We start from the raw sequence: 15,156 nt of genomic DNA, 5'->3' as shown, positions 1-15,156 counted from the left end.
GCGCCACCGTTTTAGCGCTCGAAGACGGACGTGTTCAAAACAAGTCCCCAGCCCCATTTGGGGGCGAACAAGTGGAGACTTCGGGGAATTATCCCACACTTATAGACAATTTCCGAATGAATACTACCCTGAAATATACGCTAAATAATGGCATCCAGGGTGGGCCCTGGCCGTCTAGGGCTAGGCCTCCAGATATTCTCCACCTGTTAGATTACAGAAAGTATTCCATGTCAAATTATGGATCCATCGTCGCGTCGTTCCAAGCGGAGGTACAGGCCCTGAAGTTTAACAAACCACCTGAAAGGGACGTTAGAATCAGATTAGCGCGTCGAGAGCCGGCTATAACCCCCGGACTTACCAGCAGTTTGCCAATATTTTGGCTTTAGGGTCAGCGAAATCTATGTCATACTCAAGTAGCAGGCATGGCAGGAGCTTGGCATGCTTATCAGTTAAGTCTACCCACAACAGGCCTTGATCGTAGTTATTCTGTTCTCACCTTTGATATCTCTAACAAACTGAGACCTTGTAGCTGTCAGCCGTATGGAAGGAAGCTTTGCATATGGGGGAGGGAGGGATATTTACTCTTGCCAATACACGTTCTCGACCCCGCGCCAAATGCGAAGAAGAAGCGTTCTAGCCAGCTAGGTGTTTAGATTTCACGCAGTTCTTCTGACAAGCACAACCAGGATCAGAGCCATACCTTTGCGGCTAGCATTACCTTCTAGCCATCGTTCGGGGCGGAAGACATCCGCATCCTCCCCGAAGATCTCTTTGTTACGGTGAATCACCCAAGGGTTGGTTCCAATGACAGTCTATTTCCCCCAAGTCAGTACATCTCCGTAGCTCGTTTGGGAACTAATACACAGAAAAGACGGTCAATTTCAGACTCGTTAAACTTACGCCACCAGGGATATGTCGACCATCCACCACAATCCCCTCCGGTGGTGTGACTCGTGGGAGAGACATTCCCACGGCCGGATGGCAGCGCAGTCCCTCCTGAATGCAAGCCTGCAAGTACGGCATCCTCCGAGCCACTTCATATGGGACATTTGCGCGCCCGATGCGGCCAGCCTTCGCCTCTGTGGAAATCTCCTGCATCAACTTGGCCTTGCATTCCGGGTACCTGCACAGATAGTAGAGAATGGCTCCAATGGAAATAGCAGTAGTGTCACTCCCCGCAAAGATATTGCTCGACGCCATGGACAATACTGCCGTCATATCGAACTGACCTGGACTCTTGCGGTGGACGTCCATCAGCTTTTCTAGAATGTCTGGGTGATCACCTTTGGTTAGTTTCCGCTGCTCGACTTCTCTCGCCGCGATCTGCCGTAGCATTCCATGACGGTTTGTGATCCCCAAGTAGTTGCCCAACCAAGGGGAGAGCCAGTCGTGGACCCAGTATAGCCACGGTACTTGACCGATCCACGCGGCGGACTGCAGCGCACTCTCGATCTGGGCGAACGTCCCCTTATCATCCGCCGTGTCGATGAAGCCAAATCGCTTGGAAAAGGTGAGTTCACCGATAACATCTGAGCCTCACTCTCAGCAAAAACAAGAGCATCACTTCGCAGTGAATGTACCTACCAAAAGCAAATAGTTGAGCCCAGTAACTCATATCGATGCGACGCACACTAGTCTGTGATAATCGCGTGAGAAAGACGGTCAGCACATCGTCCAGATAGGACTCGAGCTCTTTCAGTCTACTCATGGAGTAAATGGAATTGACGAGTCGGCGCTGGGCAGCATGGATGTTTGCATCTCTTTCTGGGAAGAGGTCGAATTTCCGCCGACCTTGCCAAACACTGTACCAGTCACTTTTGCGGAACCTGGATCCTGGTCCTGTAGTGGTCATGGTTAGTTCGTATACCTGGATAGTAAATAGAGTTGGGAGAATAAACAGCGGCAGGATAATCACATACCATAAATTTGCTGAATCGCGTCAGGATCCGAAGTGCTCAATTCATTCGGGCCTGTACGGACTAAGCTACCATACTTGTCGTGCATCTGGATCATAGTTTGATGCATGTCACCCCTGAGAGCATGGCGGACCATCCACAGGGGCGACCACCGAGCCCAAAATGGGCCGGGGACTGAGGAGAGAGGATCCCAGAGTTGGAGGAGTAGTAGTGGGATACCGATGGCCGCAAGAATGGCCCCTACTATCAAATAGTAGCTCGTGGCTGACCCGTTTAAAAGGGAATTGGACAGCATGGTTGATCTCAAGCGCGGGGAGAAAATAGTAGTAACATGGGTGTACGCCAAAGCGAGAGTGATGCAAGGGCTATCCATCCATTTATAACTGTGCTGTCCTAAAGCACTACTAAACAGTAACCACCGTGTTAGTGTTGCGTCGGACGATCACTCGACTATAGCACCAATTAGTAATAACACGCAGCCTCGGTTAAAGAACACCTGGTTGGTTAAACGATACCCACAACCCAGGGTCGGGGAATGAATGATCTTGGAGGTCAAAGTGTGGCAATATTTAATCGTCGACTTCCATTTATCCAGTGAGTCTAGTGATCGTATCTTTTCAGTAGGTACCAATATGACAGCCTCCCAATTTCGAATCAAAGAGCACACCATCCCGTGTGACTCGATTCGCGAGTATCATCATGCAGTGAAAGGAGTTGGCCCTGAATTGCAATTAGCAGTTAAGCAATACATTCCTCTGAACAATCTCGATCCTAGCCCAGACGACATTACAATTATCGCTGGGCATGCCAATGGGATTCCCAAAGTTAGTTGCCCTCCTTCCCTCCGCCTACATCTACTAAAGTTCGATACCTTCTGTAGGAGTGCTATGAGCCAATCTGGAATGATCTCATAACATCGACCAGCGTCAAGGTCAAGGCCATATGGATCGCGGACTGTTCTCACCAAGGGGCTAGCGGGGTGCTCAACGAGCAGATCCTCGGAGACGACCGTAAGCTGTGCCACCGCGTATCAACACTTCTTTGCTCACGACGATTCCATAGCAAACTGGTTTGATCATTCCCGAGACCTCCTACTCATGGTAAACCATTTTCGAAAGCAGATCCAACCTCCGATCGTGGGAATTGCACATAGTTTTAGCTGCTCGCAATTTGTGCATTTATCGATCATGCATCCTCGCCTCCTACACAGTCTCGTCTTTCTAGAACCTATGATCCAAGTCGAAAGCCCCAGCAAGCTTGGGGGCCGAAGTCCAGCTCTATGGGCCAGTTCTCGCCCCGATGTGTGGGCCTCTCGGAAAGACGCGGAGGCTTACATTCGGGGCGACCCATTCTGGCGTCGATGGGATCCGAGGGCTGTGGATCAATACGTACAATTCGGGCTGCGAGTCCGCCCCGAGTCGGTAACCCTTACAACTACTAAGGCGCAAGAAGCCTGGACGTATCTGCGGTTTAATGCTACTGCACGCGATTGTGATGACCTGACAGAGCGTTTTCTGAGCCCAGATCTCGCCAAAACGGCAAAGGAAGGAGATAATCACAATCCTAACTACGTAACCATCTGCCCCTGGGCTTGCATCGCGTTCGAGTTTCTGCCGTATGTGCGGCCGTCGACCTTGTTTGTCTTCGGGGAGAAAAGCCACATTAACATTCCCGCGCGCAGGCGGGATAAGCTAGAGCGTATCGGCACGGGGCTGGGGGGCAGTGGAGGAGTGGCGGCTGGGCGGGTGCGTGCTGAGGTTCTACCGGGCACATCACACATGGCGCCGCTGGAGAAGGTACGCGATACGGCGCATGTTATCTCACGCTGGCTCGAGTTACAGTCAGAAATATACCTGAGGGAAAAGGAGTTCTGGGGTCGCCAGTACAACAGCGGCAAGTCTGACCAGGATGGAAGGGTCTTATCAGCGCAATGGATGAGGTATATGAAGGAGCCGGTCGATACCAAGCGGCCTAAAAAGTCTCACTTGTAGCTGGCTATATCGATAACGTCCTTATCATGTCAGGCCTCGGAGGGGTTTGCTCCTGTATGATTTGCATCGTTACACACGCCAATACTGTTCACGTCGCATAGCATATAGACTACCGTTCAACCCGCTAACAACGATCAATGGCAACCGTCTTCGTAACCTGAATTCCTCCATTGCTAAGAAACGGCGAGCCTTGCCGCTTAGAAGATGCAACATTGCCAAAGGCCATACGAGTCAGAAGTGTCCTTCGATCATCCTGCTTCACCTCGTTTGGTTCGTCTCCATCCACCTCAGAAAGCAATTCAAGCGTACGGTTATGACTACGACGTGCGTATTTATGCTCACGACTGCTCCCTCCAATTGTGTATAGAGCAATTCCTCCACGCTCGCTGGGGTCGGTAGACCCCCCGTTCCGAGATGACTTGAGATACGGCGACATAAACCGGCTCCAGGCACGCTGAAGGAGTGGTCGGAAAGAGGGCATACAGGCCGCTAGGAAGTAAATTCCAGGTTCGATATCCGTCCACTTGAGCAGCTGAACAGACGTCCAGGTGTTATCCTGGAAAGCATCGTGGTTATAGAAGATCGCAAATCGTAGACAAGAAGTAATAATTCCGCTATATGCAGTGTAAGACAGGGAGACGCATTGCCGTAACAAGGACATCATAAGGGGGGGGAAACCATACGCTCCACCAGTTGCAAAGATAATACCGAGTCCGACCTTTTGACTCCGGGTGGTATGTAACCTACACACCATAGGTAGTGGAAGTATCAGCATTATAGCGTCCGTGACGATATTCGGGAATGACATCCAGCGGTAAAATGCCAATACGTCGATGCAGGTGCCCCCGCCCGCTATATTCTTATCCCACTGGTAGTGGATGGGAGAGCATTCGAATGTAGCAGTTAATCCCGTGGCTACGAAGGTCGCCGCGATGACTAATATAAGGGTGTAGCTGATAGCTCGCTCGTAGGGTGCTTTGAAGAAGCGCAGGTAGAAGCCTACGATCGATATCTTGGGTAAGGCCACTGCTAGCGCCCAGAGCCAAACGCAGGCATAGATGCCTTTCGACCAGGCCACTAGTTTCTCAGGACTCCGCGACTCGACAGCCACAAGATGGGTTCCCACTCCGGCAAGGGGGATCAGGACTAGGAAAGAGGATCTCGTCTATTAGGACGTGTTTCGTTCAATTCTGGAGTGAGGTGAGGAATCAAGGAATAGTTTAGGACCAAACCAGAGATATAACTCTCTATCCTGCTCTCCCTCTTGCTTGTGTATGTTGGAGTGTATTACGATGGCATAATATTGAAGGTGTGCATAGATGAAGGACTGTGAACTTACTCAATCCCTCAATGCACAGGATAATATTCACCACCAGTGCTGGCCAGATAAACCAGTCATCTAGACCCCTCTCCATCTCCTGTCTTTCTTTCGTCCAGACTCGCACGGTTGCAAAGACTATCTCCAGGACCATGAAAATGACGGCAGTTGCAAGTAGTTCATCACCAGAAAACGCGTCCATGTACTCTGGAGGGTAGTCCTTCTCATTCATCGCCATTGACCCCATGACTTTCGGAGCTACAAGCGCTGCAACGCAGAGAACGGAAGGACTTTTCAATTATAGGGACAAGGCGTACGTCGAGTAAATATTAGACAGGAGATAATTTTAAAGGCATGACCTCTGCGCATTAGAGAGCCTGTAATAGCCATGCAACTAATATAGAATTACGGCGCCGCATTGCCATACACTAGCCGCATGGAATTTCTAGTGGCAGATGTAGTGTACGCAGTTAGCCCTCGGGCGCGCTGCGTTTTGTTCTTCTACCGTCAGGGCCCAGGCCACGATGGCCCTAGTACGAACTAGTTAGGGCCGTACATCGCCAAACCTCCGAACATTTATGTTGGTCAGGCAACTAAGCTATCTCGCATTACGCTCGAGGGACGAGGCGTGTGATGCATATTTAATTGCACTTTGTATCAGCCAATGTGACGACTAGGCAATGTTCGAACCGTCGGCTATCCGAATCCTACAGGAGGAACAAGTGCCTTTCCCGAGTGTCGGCTATGCGGTCGATGGAAGCCGCCGTACAGTTGCTGAAGGCCGGCAGAATTTTCGTATCACAAGGATAGTGGTTAGCCTAGCTATGCTGACGAGGTTACACTCACTCTCTCGTCTTGCGTGAGAATCATACGAGGGGTGATCTGCAGTCGTCCCGATCCCTGTCTAGTGTAATTAGGATTGCCCTTATATGTTACGTAAGCAATATCGAGTGAGGCACTGCCCATATGTCAAGCAAAAAGGTGGGGAGAGTGAAGACAACTGGACGTTTTAGTTGATCTGATCTGTGAAGTGGGGTCAGAGTGTCCGCTGGACCTTGGCCAGGCCGAAAATTCCCAATCAATCAATTTAGAAGCTGCAGCTAAATTCTCCCATGTTTCACTCAGTATAGTGGGCAGCCAAATCTACCAAGTGAGACAAATCTCTTTACATAATTCACTAGAGCCCATGATAGGAATTGTGTGTTTATTGTTGCAGTTATGTCTTTTAGTACTTTACGCCAGCGCCCCGGCGGAACCGATATGCCCAATGATAAGCAACGTTGGGGCCCAGATGTAGAGACTTCCGGAAGACCGAAATAATAATACGCACTATACATCAAGTGAGACATTGCGCTAGAAAGTAATAGGGATATCCACCAACCAACTAACCGGGCTCCTAACTGGATTGATATATGCTCTCAGTTGCGACAAAGACTTTATTCCAACATACGTGTGTAACTCCTGATAGGAGAGAACATCTCCATCTATCGAGCTACCCTATGTTCGTGATATCCGCTAGATGGGAAGACAGTTGGTAAGCTCTCCTTAAAATCCCGCGTTCTATCACGTCATAGCTCTATCGACTATTCTGCCTGTTGATTCAATCTACGACCTAACTAGCCCCGAATTCTTCAAACAGCAATCTACCTCGGGCTACCACAGTCATACGTCCGCGAAGCTCTATCGCTTCGTTCGAAAGAATTCGGGAATTTCTTTTTTAGCGGGGCTTGGTTGAGCATCCCACTCTATACAGGAATGGCACAGCGAGGGCTGAATCTGCAAAGATCCTCGGGACGCTGACCAGCGAGATGTACCTCACTATCAGTGATGAAACGCTGCATGAAATTGTGACGGGATTTGCTGGATCAGGCTCGTCGGGCTCAGAAATTGTAGGTACTTCTATAGGTGATTAGTATTGCTTGTGCTTTCGCTTTCGATGAACCAAAACAAGCATTGGTCTGTGTACAGAAAGCATGTTAAGGCCCATGTGCCCGCGGCGCTATCATACGGGGCCTATTCAGCACAAGACCACCAATCAGTGAGCGATATACAGACGTCAATCTCGTAGGGAGCTCGACCCGGCAATATCACTTAATTATTTTATAGGCAGTCCTGTAAGGATTTTAACTCACCTCTGCAAATATCTCTCAGCAGTATTGAATGTATGCTTAAATCATGCGGTCTGCTACTCACCATTTCGATCGGACACAACCTGGACCACCGTTATGCTTCAGACGTAACTGTTGATGGGCCTTGGACACTTGCTGTTATAGTTCGTTTGAGAGGTTGTAGGCCCGTTTGGATTAATACTCTCCCGTTAATGTGCCGCATGAACAGAATCCGGCACAATAATCAGCCGTAGTGTCTAACTTTCGTAAACCTCGAGTGATATTCCTAAAACGCTAAATTTTCAACCTCTAAGATGGTCGGGTTATGGGATTCCTAGACATGCACTTAGTTGTAGATGCTGGCATTCATTGGTTGATAGAAACTTACATGTGCGGTGTCTGCTGAATCATTTGCATCCAGCTCGGTAAACGGGTGTCACATCGAGTAAGTTATGGAGCTGGTACTTCTAGGATGGTACACACCCTCTCCCTCCCTTCTCTTCTTAGGATTTTCTCTAATTCTTCGACTCGATCCGAACTCTCCTGCGACACCGCATCACTATTTCCTCAAATTCGACCCGTCTGCTCCGTCGTGAAGGACAGCATACTAATTGGCTGAAGTGTAACTTTGGAGCTACGTGCCCTTGGAGATATCGATGATGCGCACTAACCTCTACACGAGTTTGCCGTTTGTGGAATTATCTTATCAAAGACCCGAAGGTGATCCAGACTGCTCTATTCTTCATACCGCTATCTGAAGAGAACGCGAAAGGCCAGCCCCGCAGAAGGAACACACTCCTCGCGGACATTATACGGGACGAAATTTCTGCAGGAAGTTGAGCACGCGTCGGCGCTCAGCGGTTGAAGAAGCTGGGCTTCCGTAGATAAGGCCACCTCAATTGGAATAGGCCTATCTATGCCCGGAAGCCAGTTGGAGATACATGCTATTTCATCGACCAGTTCGATCTGCTAGAGCGCGGCGCCTTCCCCCCTAATGGGAGTTCAAGAATAGTTTCCTCTGCTTAACAGATCTCGAGGAACTGATCGACAAAGGGATCATAGTTCCTCCAAAAGACCCTCGCGTGTTATGGATACTACACGAATATCGCATCAGGGATGAAAGGGAAAGGTCCTGAAGTTTTGGAACGTTGTCAATGCATGCTCTGCTAAAATGTGATCTCGGTATCTTCGGTTTCTTTGGTTATTTATTATACGAGACCCTGGAGTGCGTTGTGTAAGCCGCTCCGCGATAGGAGTTCTTCCCAGGAGTGGCGTAAGAAAGAAAAGGCTGATTGAGAGCGCTGGGTCAGGGAGAACCGTAATGTCGTTTTGCAATTCCATCGATAGCGATAGCGTAAGCTTAGGGGGAACGATGAAAAAAGAAGAGCTATGAAGAAGATAAGAATAATTTAGAAGGATCTGGATGGTGATTGTTGGCGTTGGATCAGGCGTCATCATCTTCTCTCGTTCGGTTTGCACTCACAGCGGATTAGCTCCTAGTGATGCGATGCTGGAGAATAAATACTCCCCTGCAGGCTAGCAAACGACCTGCATTTCTTGGTGTCTCTGTTATGCTTGCTTGCTTCTATCTTTAATTTACAAAATACTTGATTTCTCCATTGGGGAGGAGTGCCTGGAGTCATCTGTTCGATGTACCGTTAATATTTCATTATTCTTTCTAGCGGCTAGAACCAATAGCCCCAGTCCCCCACACGCTAGGCCTGTCGAGAGACATAGTATCTTCTTCATTCAGGTATAAATTCGCCGTCTATATGTAGACGAGAAAAGGCACCAAATGTTAGAGTATAGCATGCTGCTGATAATGCGTTAGAGATGGTCACCTCTTCGACTCTAAAGTGGCATTTGCTGTAACTACTTGATCTTAATTATTAAGTACATAGCTCACGGCTTTCTGACTAGAGCTATCTTCATATTTACTGACTTGAAGGAAAGACTAAAAATAAAATTTCGTTTCACATATATGTTTGAGTAAGAAAGTGCATGTCACACCAGGCACAACACCAAATTTTAATTCATTCCTGGTCCTGATTGCATTCGGCAAAATACTCAGCAAACCATGAATCAATCACAATTTCCCCTGCATCTTTGCTTTAATAAACCCAATCGCCCCTGAAGTCTCAGCCCACGCGTCGTAGCATAATTTCAACACTACCTGCATCTCTTCCACGGCCCCCGCCGAGTGGTACTCAGGCTTCGCGGAAAGATGCAACTCCGGACTCAAGAGAGCTGCCCAAAAGTGCGTGTTTCGCCGGCCGATCGTCGTATACAATGTATGAATCTGTACCTTCAACTTTTTAGTCTCTTCCTGGCGTATTTCACAATCTTGAATTTGGCGATTGGCGACAACGACCGGGCTCTGAGGCACTGATAACTGGATCTGATCGAGAATTTCACGAGGGACCCTGGCACCAAAGGCGGAGGCTGACTGGTCCAACCTCACTAGGTCGAACAGCATCTTGATTTTCAGAAGCATCACAGCAACGGTATGGCTAAGGTCGACAAACTCGCTACAGAAACGGTCGACGGGTTCAAAGGCATCCGCATTTTTAATGTCATAGTAGGGTAAGTTTGTATCACCCCAGTCATAGTCAGACTTCTCACTTATCACAACCGACCATGTCACAAAATCATAGCATTCCTGGTCCTTGTTTAGACGGAGCATCATCGCTGGGACCACGAGCCGCACGCCCATATTATCACTCCGACATAGCTGAAGCAGGTCCATGCAATGGTCCAACCGTGCCTGAACGGATTCGACGTTGTTGATCCGAGACATGGCCTCCACCAGCGCAAATCGAGCTCGCATGTAATCTCGTGTGTCAGGGAGGCCCCAGAAATCACCGACGCTGGTGTCAAAAGGGTCTCCCGGTATTCCGCGCAATGCCTGTTCTCTCTCCTCCATGGACACCCGGCGTCGTCCGATAGTGCTGCATGCAGACTTGTGCGAGGGGTGGTGAGCAGTTTGATGGTCCCGGCCACAATATGGCATCACCTTGCACACAGCACATCGGAGGAGTCCTTCCTTCTTACCGCAGATCCCACAGCCAGATGGAAGATTGAATAATTCCATTTCCCCTGTTTTCCATTTGGATAGAAGATACCATCTAGCTTGATTATTCGATGTTGTTGGTGCAGCTTGTCAGGTGATAGTAGTAAGCAAATAGGATAGAGGTTAAGCCTATCTGGGCAGGCGGTCCAGTCATGCCATGGACTCTCCCCGGATTGAAGCAATTGCCCTAATATTAGTAGTAACACTGGTTCATGGCTTCCTCACCAGGACCTTTTGATATCAGTAAACAAGAGCTCTCCACAGTCACTCGTAAAAAGTCTCCTACCATATGCCCACCACACCCTCGTCCACAGAGCCTTGTTGCCTTTTTCATCGAACTTTACCATAACAACGCTTAAAAATGGCCCCCAAGCGCGAAATGCTATACCATGCAGTGAAGAACGTTAGGGATATGAGTCAGCGGAGCATTGAGAGATTCGAATAGGGTGCCATCGTAACGCTGGGACGATCTGTAAGCTGGAGAAGGAGTATGAGTTGGCGACAGAGAACGCCAAGCTAACAAAAGTAACTCCTGTGGAGTGGGCTTGCTCGGTAGGTTACGTCGTGCTTGCTAGACAGCAATGGCTTACGAAATTGATGCAACCAATTTGACGAGGTAACACCGATTCCCGAGAATGGCTCCCAATAATGAGGCAAAATCTCGAACTCTAGTTGGCGTCCTCCTGGTCCTCACTATGTCGGAAGGTTTGCATTGTATCGAGGCCACGAGAACAAAACTGTATACGATATCCTGAGCGACGAGAAACCGATATACCTTCTATATTCCTGATAGTGAGAGCCGGGCACGTTAACAAATACCCTGATTTTGGAGTCCATTACAGACATTACATAGTATAACACACTGGATCTGAGATGGTCAGCCTGACTCCCAGATAAAGATCGTCGGTATCCTCTGGCAGATCTTTTGACAAGCATCCCTCCTGTGGCCTCATCCGAGCGTCTCTCTACAAGGTTTTATATCAGATTGTCGCATGAGCGGCTAATCTTTACCTCATGTTGCAAAAAGGTCCCCTCCCGTGTCTATTGGCCAGGCCAGGAGTCCTTTAGGTGAAGGGAGGGAAATACTTGATCCCATTCTTTGTGGCCTGACATCCAAAAAACCTAACCAACGCCTAGCAGAATAGCAAACAGCGTTACCGAATTCCGAAAACGTTAAAGACCGGGTAGCCCTGACGCAGCTACTAATAGCTCCTGGGCTTGGCACGAGCCGGAAATGTAGATCTGGATCTGCCATTAGGACGACCGTTTTTAACCTGACGAAGTCTTGAGGCCTGACGCTAGAGAGACCCTCCTCCGCCCTCCTCCCCCCTGGAATCTCCGACAGTCTCAGTTTGACTTGTTCACAACTTTGTGCGTCTGCGCGCTGCGGCATCAGAGATTACTAAGCCTCTTCGCTTTTTCTGTCTTGCTTCCTGAAGTTTTCCTATGGCAACCTCCAATGCGAAAGGCGAAGCTAACGTGAACAACTTGTGTTAATGTATTTCAATACCCTCCACAACGGTTCAGCAATCATCTTCGCCTCTATATGGCACGACATGCCAACGCATTGGCGAGTAAGACTGCTGTTGGAGTATTGCGAAGTGTGGCATCATAGGGATAAACATAGTCTACAGATGGAACAGGGGCAATGAGGGTTCGTGTGTTGCGGTGGAGGGAGCCCGGAAATAAAGTGTTCAAACAGCCATATAATTCAGTATTGGATCTGTGGGTTCTATATATCATCACGAGATGAGCTTCCATGTGATGCATGTGACAAAGCCCTTGGTATTGGCATCAAAAAGAGTATGGCTACTGATGTTGAATGTATACTCTGTCAACCACTATATTGAGAAATCCTGGCGGTAAACATGAATATCTCAAGTCAGAGATCATACTCTGTACTCAAGCTTAATGACTAGTTACAACGCTATAGTCAGGTGTCACTGTGCGAATAAGATAATTTTAAAGAGGCCATCCATCTGAGGATTATATAGAGTGACATCGGGGAGTTCAGAAGGGCCATACCCTGTTCAATTATCTTTCCACATGGATGGTATTCTGCAGATATTAGCTCACTTGCACGTTTTAGTCCAGCCTGTAACTTACAGAACTTCAAGGACTGCACTTTTCCCTTCTCGAACAACATTTGCAGCCTCCTTGATTGCGAAGTCTAACTTGTCTTGTTCGTTGACGGCAATGCCCCATGCCTTCCCTGCCGCAGTAGCAACCCCAGGGTAATCAGGCGATGGTTCGAAGGATAGATTGAGATCTAAGTGGTGGTGTGGTGGTCCAATTAGCCCCGCCAAGTTGGTCTACCTACGACGTCGTTGCCGCCGGCATAAAGATAGGCCTGATTCAATGACTCACCTCGTCTGTTCGATTTTGAAGCTAAACCATCTTGGTGCACAAGCAAAGCCGATAATTTTGGTGCATTCCACCCGCCATTGTTTAACACGATAAGGAGGAACGGGATGTTGTACCTCCTGGCGATCCAATAGACGCTCTCCATTTGTGAGAAAAGGAATGTCCCATCTCCAACACTGCTATCTGGTTAGGCTCCATGAGATTATATTCGGCGTTATGAATGCTCACATTGCACAAACGAAGGATCCGGGTTTGGCCAGCTTCACTCCGAGTGCCGCACCGCCTCCCCAGCCCAGGCCACCAGCACCGCTTCCAACCAGCGTTCCTGGCTAAGTTTTACATTAACAAGAATAATTTGATTCGTTTGGGAAGATAGTATACCTGAGTCAAATTAAGGTGTTGGATAATGGAGCTAGAGTTAGTAACAGCTTCGACGAGATAAACAGTGTCATCTGGCAGATGGTTTCGCAGTCTAGAGGCAAGGTAGGAGACGCGTATAGTGCCGTCCTCAGATGGGGATTCTAAATTGCGTAGCTCTTCCTTCCAACCCGAGTAGCGCTTTGTCCGTGCCTCAAATGCCGAAGCATATCTTGTCTTTTCAATACTCTGGCTATCAATGAAGGCATTCAGTTGCCAAAGTGCAACCTCACAACTAACTTTCAACCTGCGTGTCGTGTTTATTGCGAACACTGTTAGCACATAGTTAGTAGGGCTATTAGCTTAACCTCAAAGGTTACGTACGTGGCATTTGTTGCTTGAGTGGATCAACATCGAGGTGAAATATCGTTGTGCCTGGAGGCTTAGTACATGCATGGCCAAAGGAATTTGGCTTCTTCACCCTTACCTTTCCGCGGCTTCCCAGCGTTAGGGATCCAAGGCACATCACAATCCAGTATTAAGATCACATCCGCTTCGCAGACTGCCGGATGCGTGGTGACAGTAACGCCAAGATATGCTTCGTGATCGCTACGCAAACACATGTCGGAGCCGACAGTCTCAATAACACTAATGGGAAGCTTGTCGCAAAGCTCTGCTAACAAGGGTGGTGCTCGTGGATTGCGACCTAAATACCCTGTGATAACAAGTGGTCTTTCGGCGTTTATGAGTGATTTCGCAATGAGCTCCACCTCTGACGATATGAGCAGGAAGCCCGATATGCAGTGAGGTAAATTCTAACCTGGTTCTGGCAGGGCGCTGGGAACAATTGGACTAAGCATCTCCCCTTCTAAAAATCGTCGTTCCACATGCTAAGTGTCCCTTTCATCAGCGATCGTTTCTTTAGACCACCTTCAGGGTGTATACCTCTTCGAGTACCTCCCTCGCTGCTGTGAGGTATACTGGCCCCTTGGAGTCGGACATTGCAAAATGCAATGCTCTATAAACCATCTGTTTTATATTACGTCCAGTCTTAATCTCACCCGAGTACCTGCAATACTGCCGAACAATTGCTGCTTGGTCCGGTACGTCCTGCAACCAATGAATGAACCTACAATAATGTTAGCTCGATTGAATAAGACGCATGAGATCGAGCCGTACTCCGTCCTCGATCCGAGAAGCTCCCCGTTCTGAGTGAAGGGACTAAGCCCGGCAAAACATAAGACTGGCACTCTACCAACTGAAGCGTTGTGGATAGACTGCCCCATGGCCAGAGTGCCGCAGTCTACATGTACGATGACACATTGCTAACAATGTTTCAGTAGGTGCACAGGTATCAAGCTGACGTATATCATACCGGAATTCCCGTGACTTGAGCATATCCAAGGGCAGCAGACAATGCGACCAATTCAGAAGGGCAAGTGATGATAGTAGGAAAGGTGGGCGAATTATCTGCTGCGTCGTTAGCTTCGCTCCGTGTAACGTGTCCCATGGTTAGTACCTTGCTTTGCCTTGATCATGGCTTCCAACATGGCAGGATGATCGCTTCCCCTATGCTTCGTGTTACACGCAGATCAGGCACGTATATACTCCATACGGCTTACAGATTAACAAAACAGTGGGTAATACCAGCCTCCGCTTAAAGGTTCATTAGTTACTTACGGTAAAGGATGCGGACGGATCTCGACATACAAATTGCTTCAAAGAAGCCTTCCGCAGCAGAGGTCAGGTTGCCATCCTTGACTAGCTCTTCAGGGACACCATGATCTGGACCCTGCAGTCCTCCATTCTTGCGCTTCATCATGCTGGATTTGTTTGTCTGCTTAGGGTGACACCGTTTCCAAAGTCTACGAGGTAGTCATAGCGGGGTAGATATAACATTTGAGGCGTGCCGCAGATCGACACGCCAAGTAAACACGGCTTCGCAGAGCCAACCGTTTACGACCCTGCGAAAATACTTCCATCGGACCCCGCATATACGTTATGTGGACCAGGAGCAATGTAACTGTACGAG

The 15,156-nt window shown here is 48.7% G+C and overlaps 6 protein-coding genes across 6 annotated transcripts; 2 read left to right on the top strand and 4 right to left on the bottom strand.

The window, feature by feature from the left end:
* Positions 1-612: 612 nt before the first annotated feature.
* On the bottom strand, positions 613-3,001 carry BDW43DRAFT_282032 (cytochrome P450). The gene is made up of 5 exons (XM_032042579.1): positions 2,881-3,001; positions 1,920-2,790; positions 1,585-1,839; positions 901-1,529; positions 613-812 (listed from the first exon to the last, which is right to left on the bottom strand). Exons 2-5 carry the CDS (start codon positions 2,287-2,289, stop codon positions 657-659), a joined length of 1,410 nt encoding a protein of 469 aa, XP_031898462.1. The 5' UTR covers positions 2,290-2,790; positions 2,881-3,001; the 3' UTR covers positions 613-656.
* BDW43DRAFT_301577 (uncharacterized protein) lies at positions 2,549-3,907 on the top strand (the record flags this gene model as incomplete). The annotated part of the gene is made up of 3 exons (XM_032045072.1): positions 2,549-2,740; positions 2,797-2,926; positions 2,979-3,907. The coding sequence occupies 3 exons, from the start codon at positions 2,549-2,551 to the stop codon at positions 3,905-3,907; spliced, it is 1,251 nt and encodes a 416-aa protein (XP_031898461.1).
* Positions 3,908-3,969: 62 nt separating this feature from the next.
* Positions 3,970-5,688, bottom strand: BDW43DRAFT_135431 (uncharacterized protein). Its single transcript, XM_032038248.1, has 2 exons — positions 5,247-5,688; positions 3,970-5,053 (listed from the first exon to the last, which is right to left on the bottom strand). The coding sequence occupies exons 1-2, from the start codon at positions 5,470-5,472 to the stop codon at positions 4,032-4,034; spliced, it is 1,248 nt and encodes a 415-aa protein (XP_031898460.1). The 5' UTR covers positions 5,473-5,688; the 3' UTR covers positions 3,970-4,031.
* An 863-nt stretch (positions 5,689-6,551) lies between these two features.
* On the top strand, positions 6,552-7,431 carry BDW43DRAFT_282006 (uncharacterized protein). Its single transcript, XM_032042577.1, has 2 exons — positions 6,552-6,759; positions 6,846-7,431. Exons 1-2 carry the CDS (start codon positions 6,638-6,640, stop codon positions 6,958-6,960), a joined length of 237 nt encoding a protein of 78 aa, XP_031898459.1. The 5' UTR covers positions 6,552-6,637; the 3' UTR covers positions 6,961-7,431.
* Positions 7,432-9,305: 1,874 nt separating this feature from the next.
* Positions 9,306-10,463, bottom strand: BDW43DRAFT_282005 (zinc finger MYND domain-containing protein). The gene has a single exon (XM_032042576.1). The coding sequence runs from the start codon at positions 10,422-10,424 to the stop codon at positions 9,420-9,422; it is 1,005 nt and encodes a 334-aa protein (XP_031898458.1). The 5' UTR covers positions 10,425-10,463; the 3' UTR covers positions 9,306-9,419.
* Positions 10,464-12,273: 1,810 nt separating this feature from the next.
* Positions 12,274-14,976, bottom strand: BDW43DRAFT_282001 (putative thiamine pyrophosphate enzyme). The gene is made up of 14 exons (XM_032042575.1): positions 14,835-14,976; positions 14,747-14,780; positions 14,644-14,693; positions 14,500-14,594; positions 14,304-14,449; positions 14,070-14,253; positions 13,945-14,014; positions 13,612-13,896; positions 13,509-13,559; positions 13,149-13,456; positions 12,996-13,096; positions 12,771-12,943; positions 12,510-12,672; positions 12,274-12,461 (listed from the first exon to the last, which is right to left on the bottom strand). The coding sequence occupies exons 1-14, from the start codon at positions 14,944-14,946 to the stop codon at positions 12,434-12,436; spliced, it is 1,800 nt and encodes a 599-aa protein (XP_031898457.1). The 5' UTR covers positions 14,947-14,976; the 3' UTR covers positions 12,274-12,433.
* Between the last annotated feature and the right edge of the window lie 180 nt (positions 14,977-15,156).

The sequence above is a fragment of the Aspergillus alliaceus genome, assembly GCF_009176365.1.
Source record: "Aspergillus alliaceus strain CBS 536.65 unplaced genomic scaffold BDW43scaffold_33, whole genome shotgun sequence".
NCBI classification, from domain to species: domain Eukaryota; kingdom Fungi; phylum Ascomycota; class Eurotiomycetes; order Eurotiales; family Aspergillaceae; genus Aspergillus; species Aspergillus alliaceus.
Note: the sequence above shows the minus strand (reverse complement) of the source record. Positions and strands in the feature narration are given on the sequence as shown.

Coding starts and splice junctions, on each gene's coding strand:
- BDW43DRAFT_282032 (XM_032042579.1), bottom strand. CDS start 2,289: ATGGATAGCCCTTGCATCACTCTCGCTTTGGCGTACACCCATGTTACT. Junction 1,840..1,919: donor CGCGATTCAGCAAATTTATG/GTATGTGATTAT, acceptor TGACCACTACAG/GACCAGGATCCAGGTTCCGC. Junction 813..900: donor GTCGACATATCCCTGGTGGC/GTAAGTTTAACG, acceptor TGGGGGAAATAG/ACTGTCATTGGAACCAACCC.
- BDW43DRAFT_282006 (XM_032042577.1), top strand. CDS start 6,638: ATGCTCTCAGTTGCGACAAAGACTTTATTCCAACATACGTGTGTAACT. Junction 6,760..6,845: donor GCTAGATGGGAAGACAGTTG/GTAAGCTCTCCT, acceptor CGACCTAACTAG/CCCCGAATTCTTCAAACAGC.
- BDW43DRAFT_282005 (XM_032042576.1), bottom strand. CDS start 10,424: ATGGAATTATTCAATCTTCCATCTGGCTGTGGGATCTGCGGTAAGAAG.
- BDW43DRAFT_282001 (XM_032042575.1), bottom strand. CDS start 14,946: ATGATGAAGCGCAAGAATGGAGGACTGCAGGGTCCAGATCATGGTGTC. Junction 14,694..14,746: donor ACCCACTGTTTTGTTAATCT/GTAAGCCGTATG, acceptor CACGAAGCATAG/GGGAAGCGATCATCCTGCCA. Junction 12,673..12,770: donor TTCAAAATCGAACAGACGAG/GTGAGTCATTGA, acceptor ACCACCACTTAG/ATCTCAATCTATCCTTCGAA.
- BDW43DRAFT_135431 (XM_032038248.1), bottom strand. CDS start 5,472: ATGGGGTCAATGGCGATGAATGAGAAGGACTACCCTCCAGAGTACATG. Junction 5,054..5,246: donor CCTGTGCATTGAGGGATTGA/GTAAGTTCACAG, acceptor CCTCTTTCCTAG/TCCTGATCCCCCTTGCCGGA.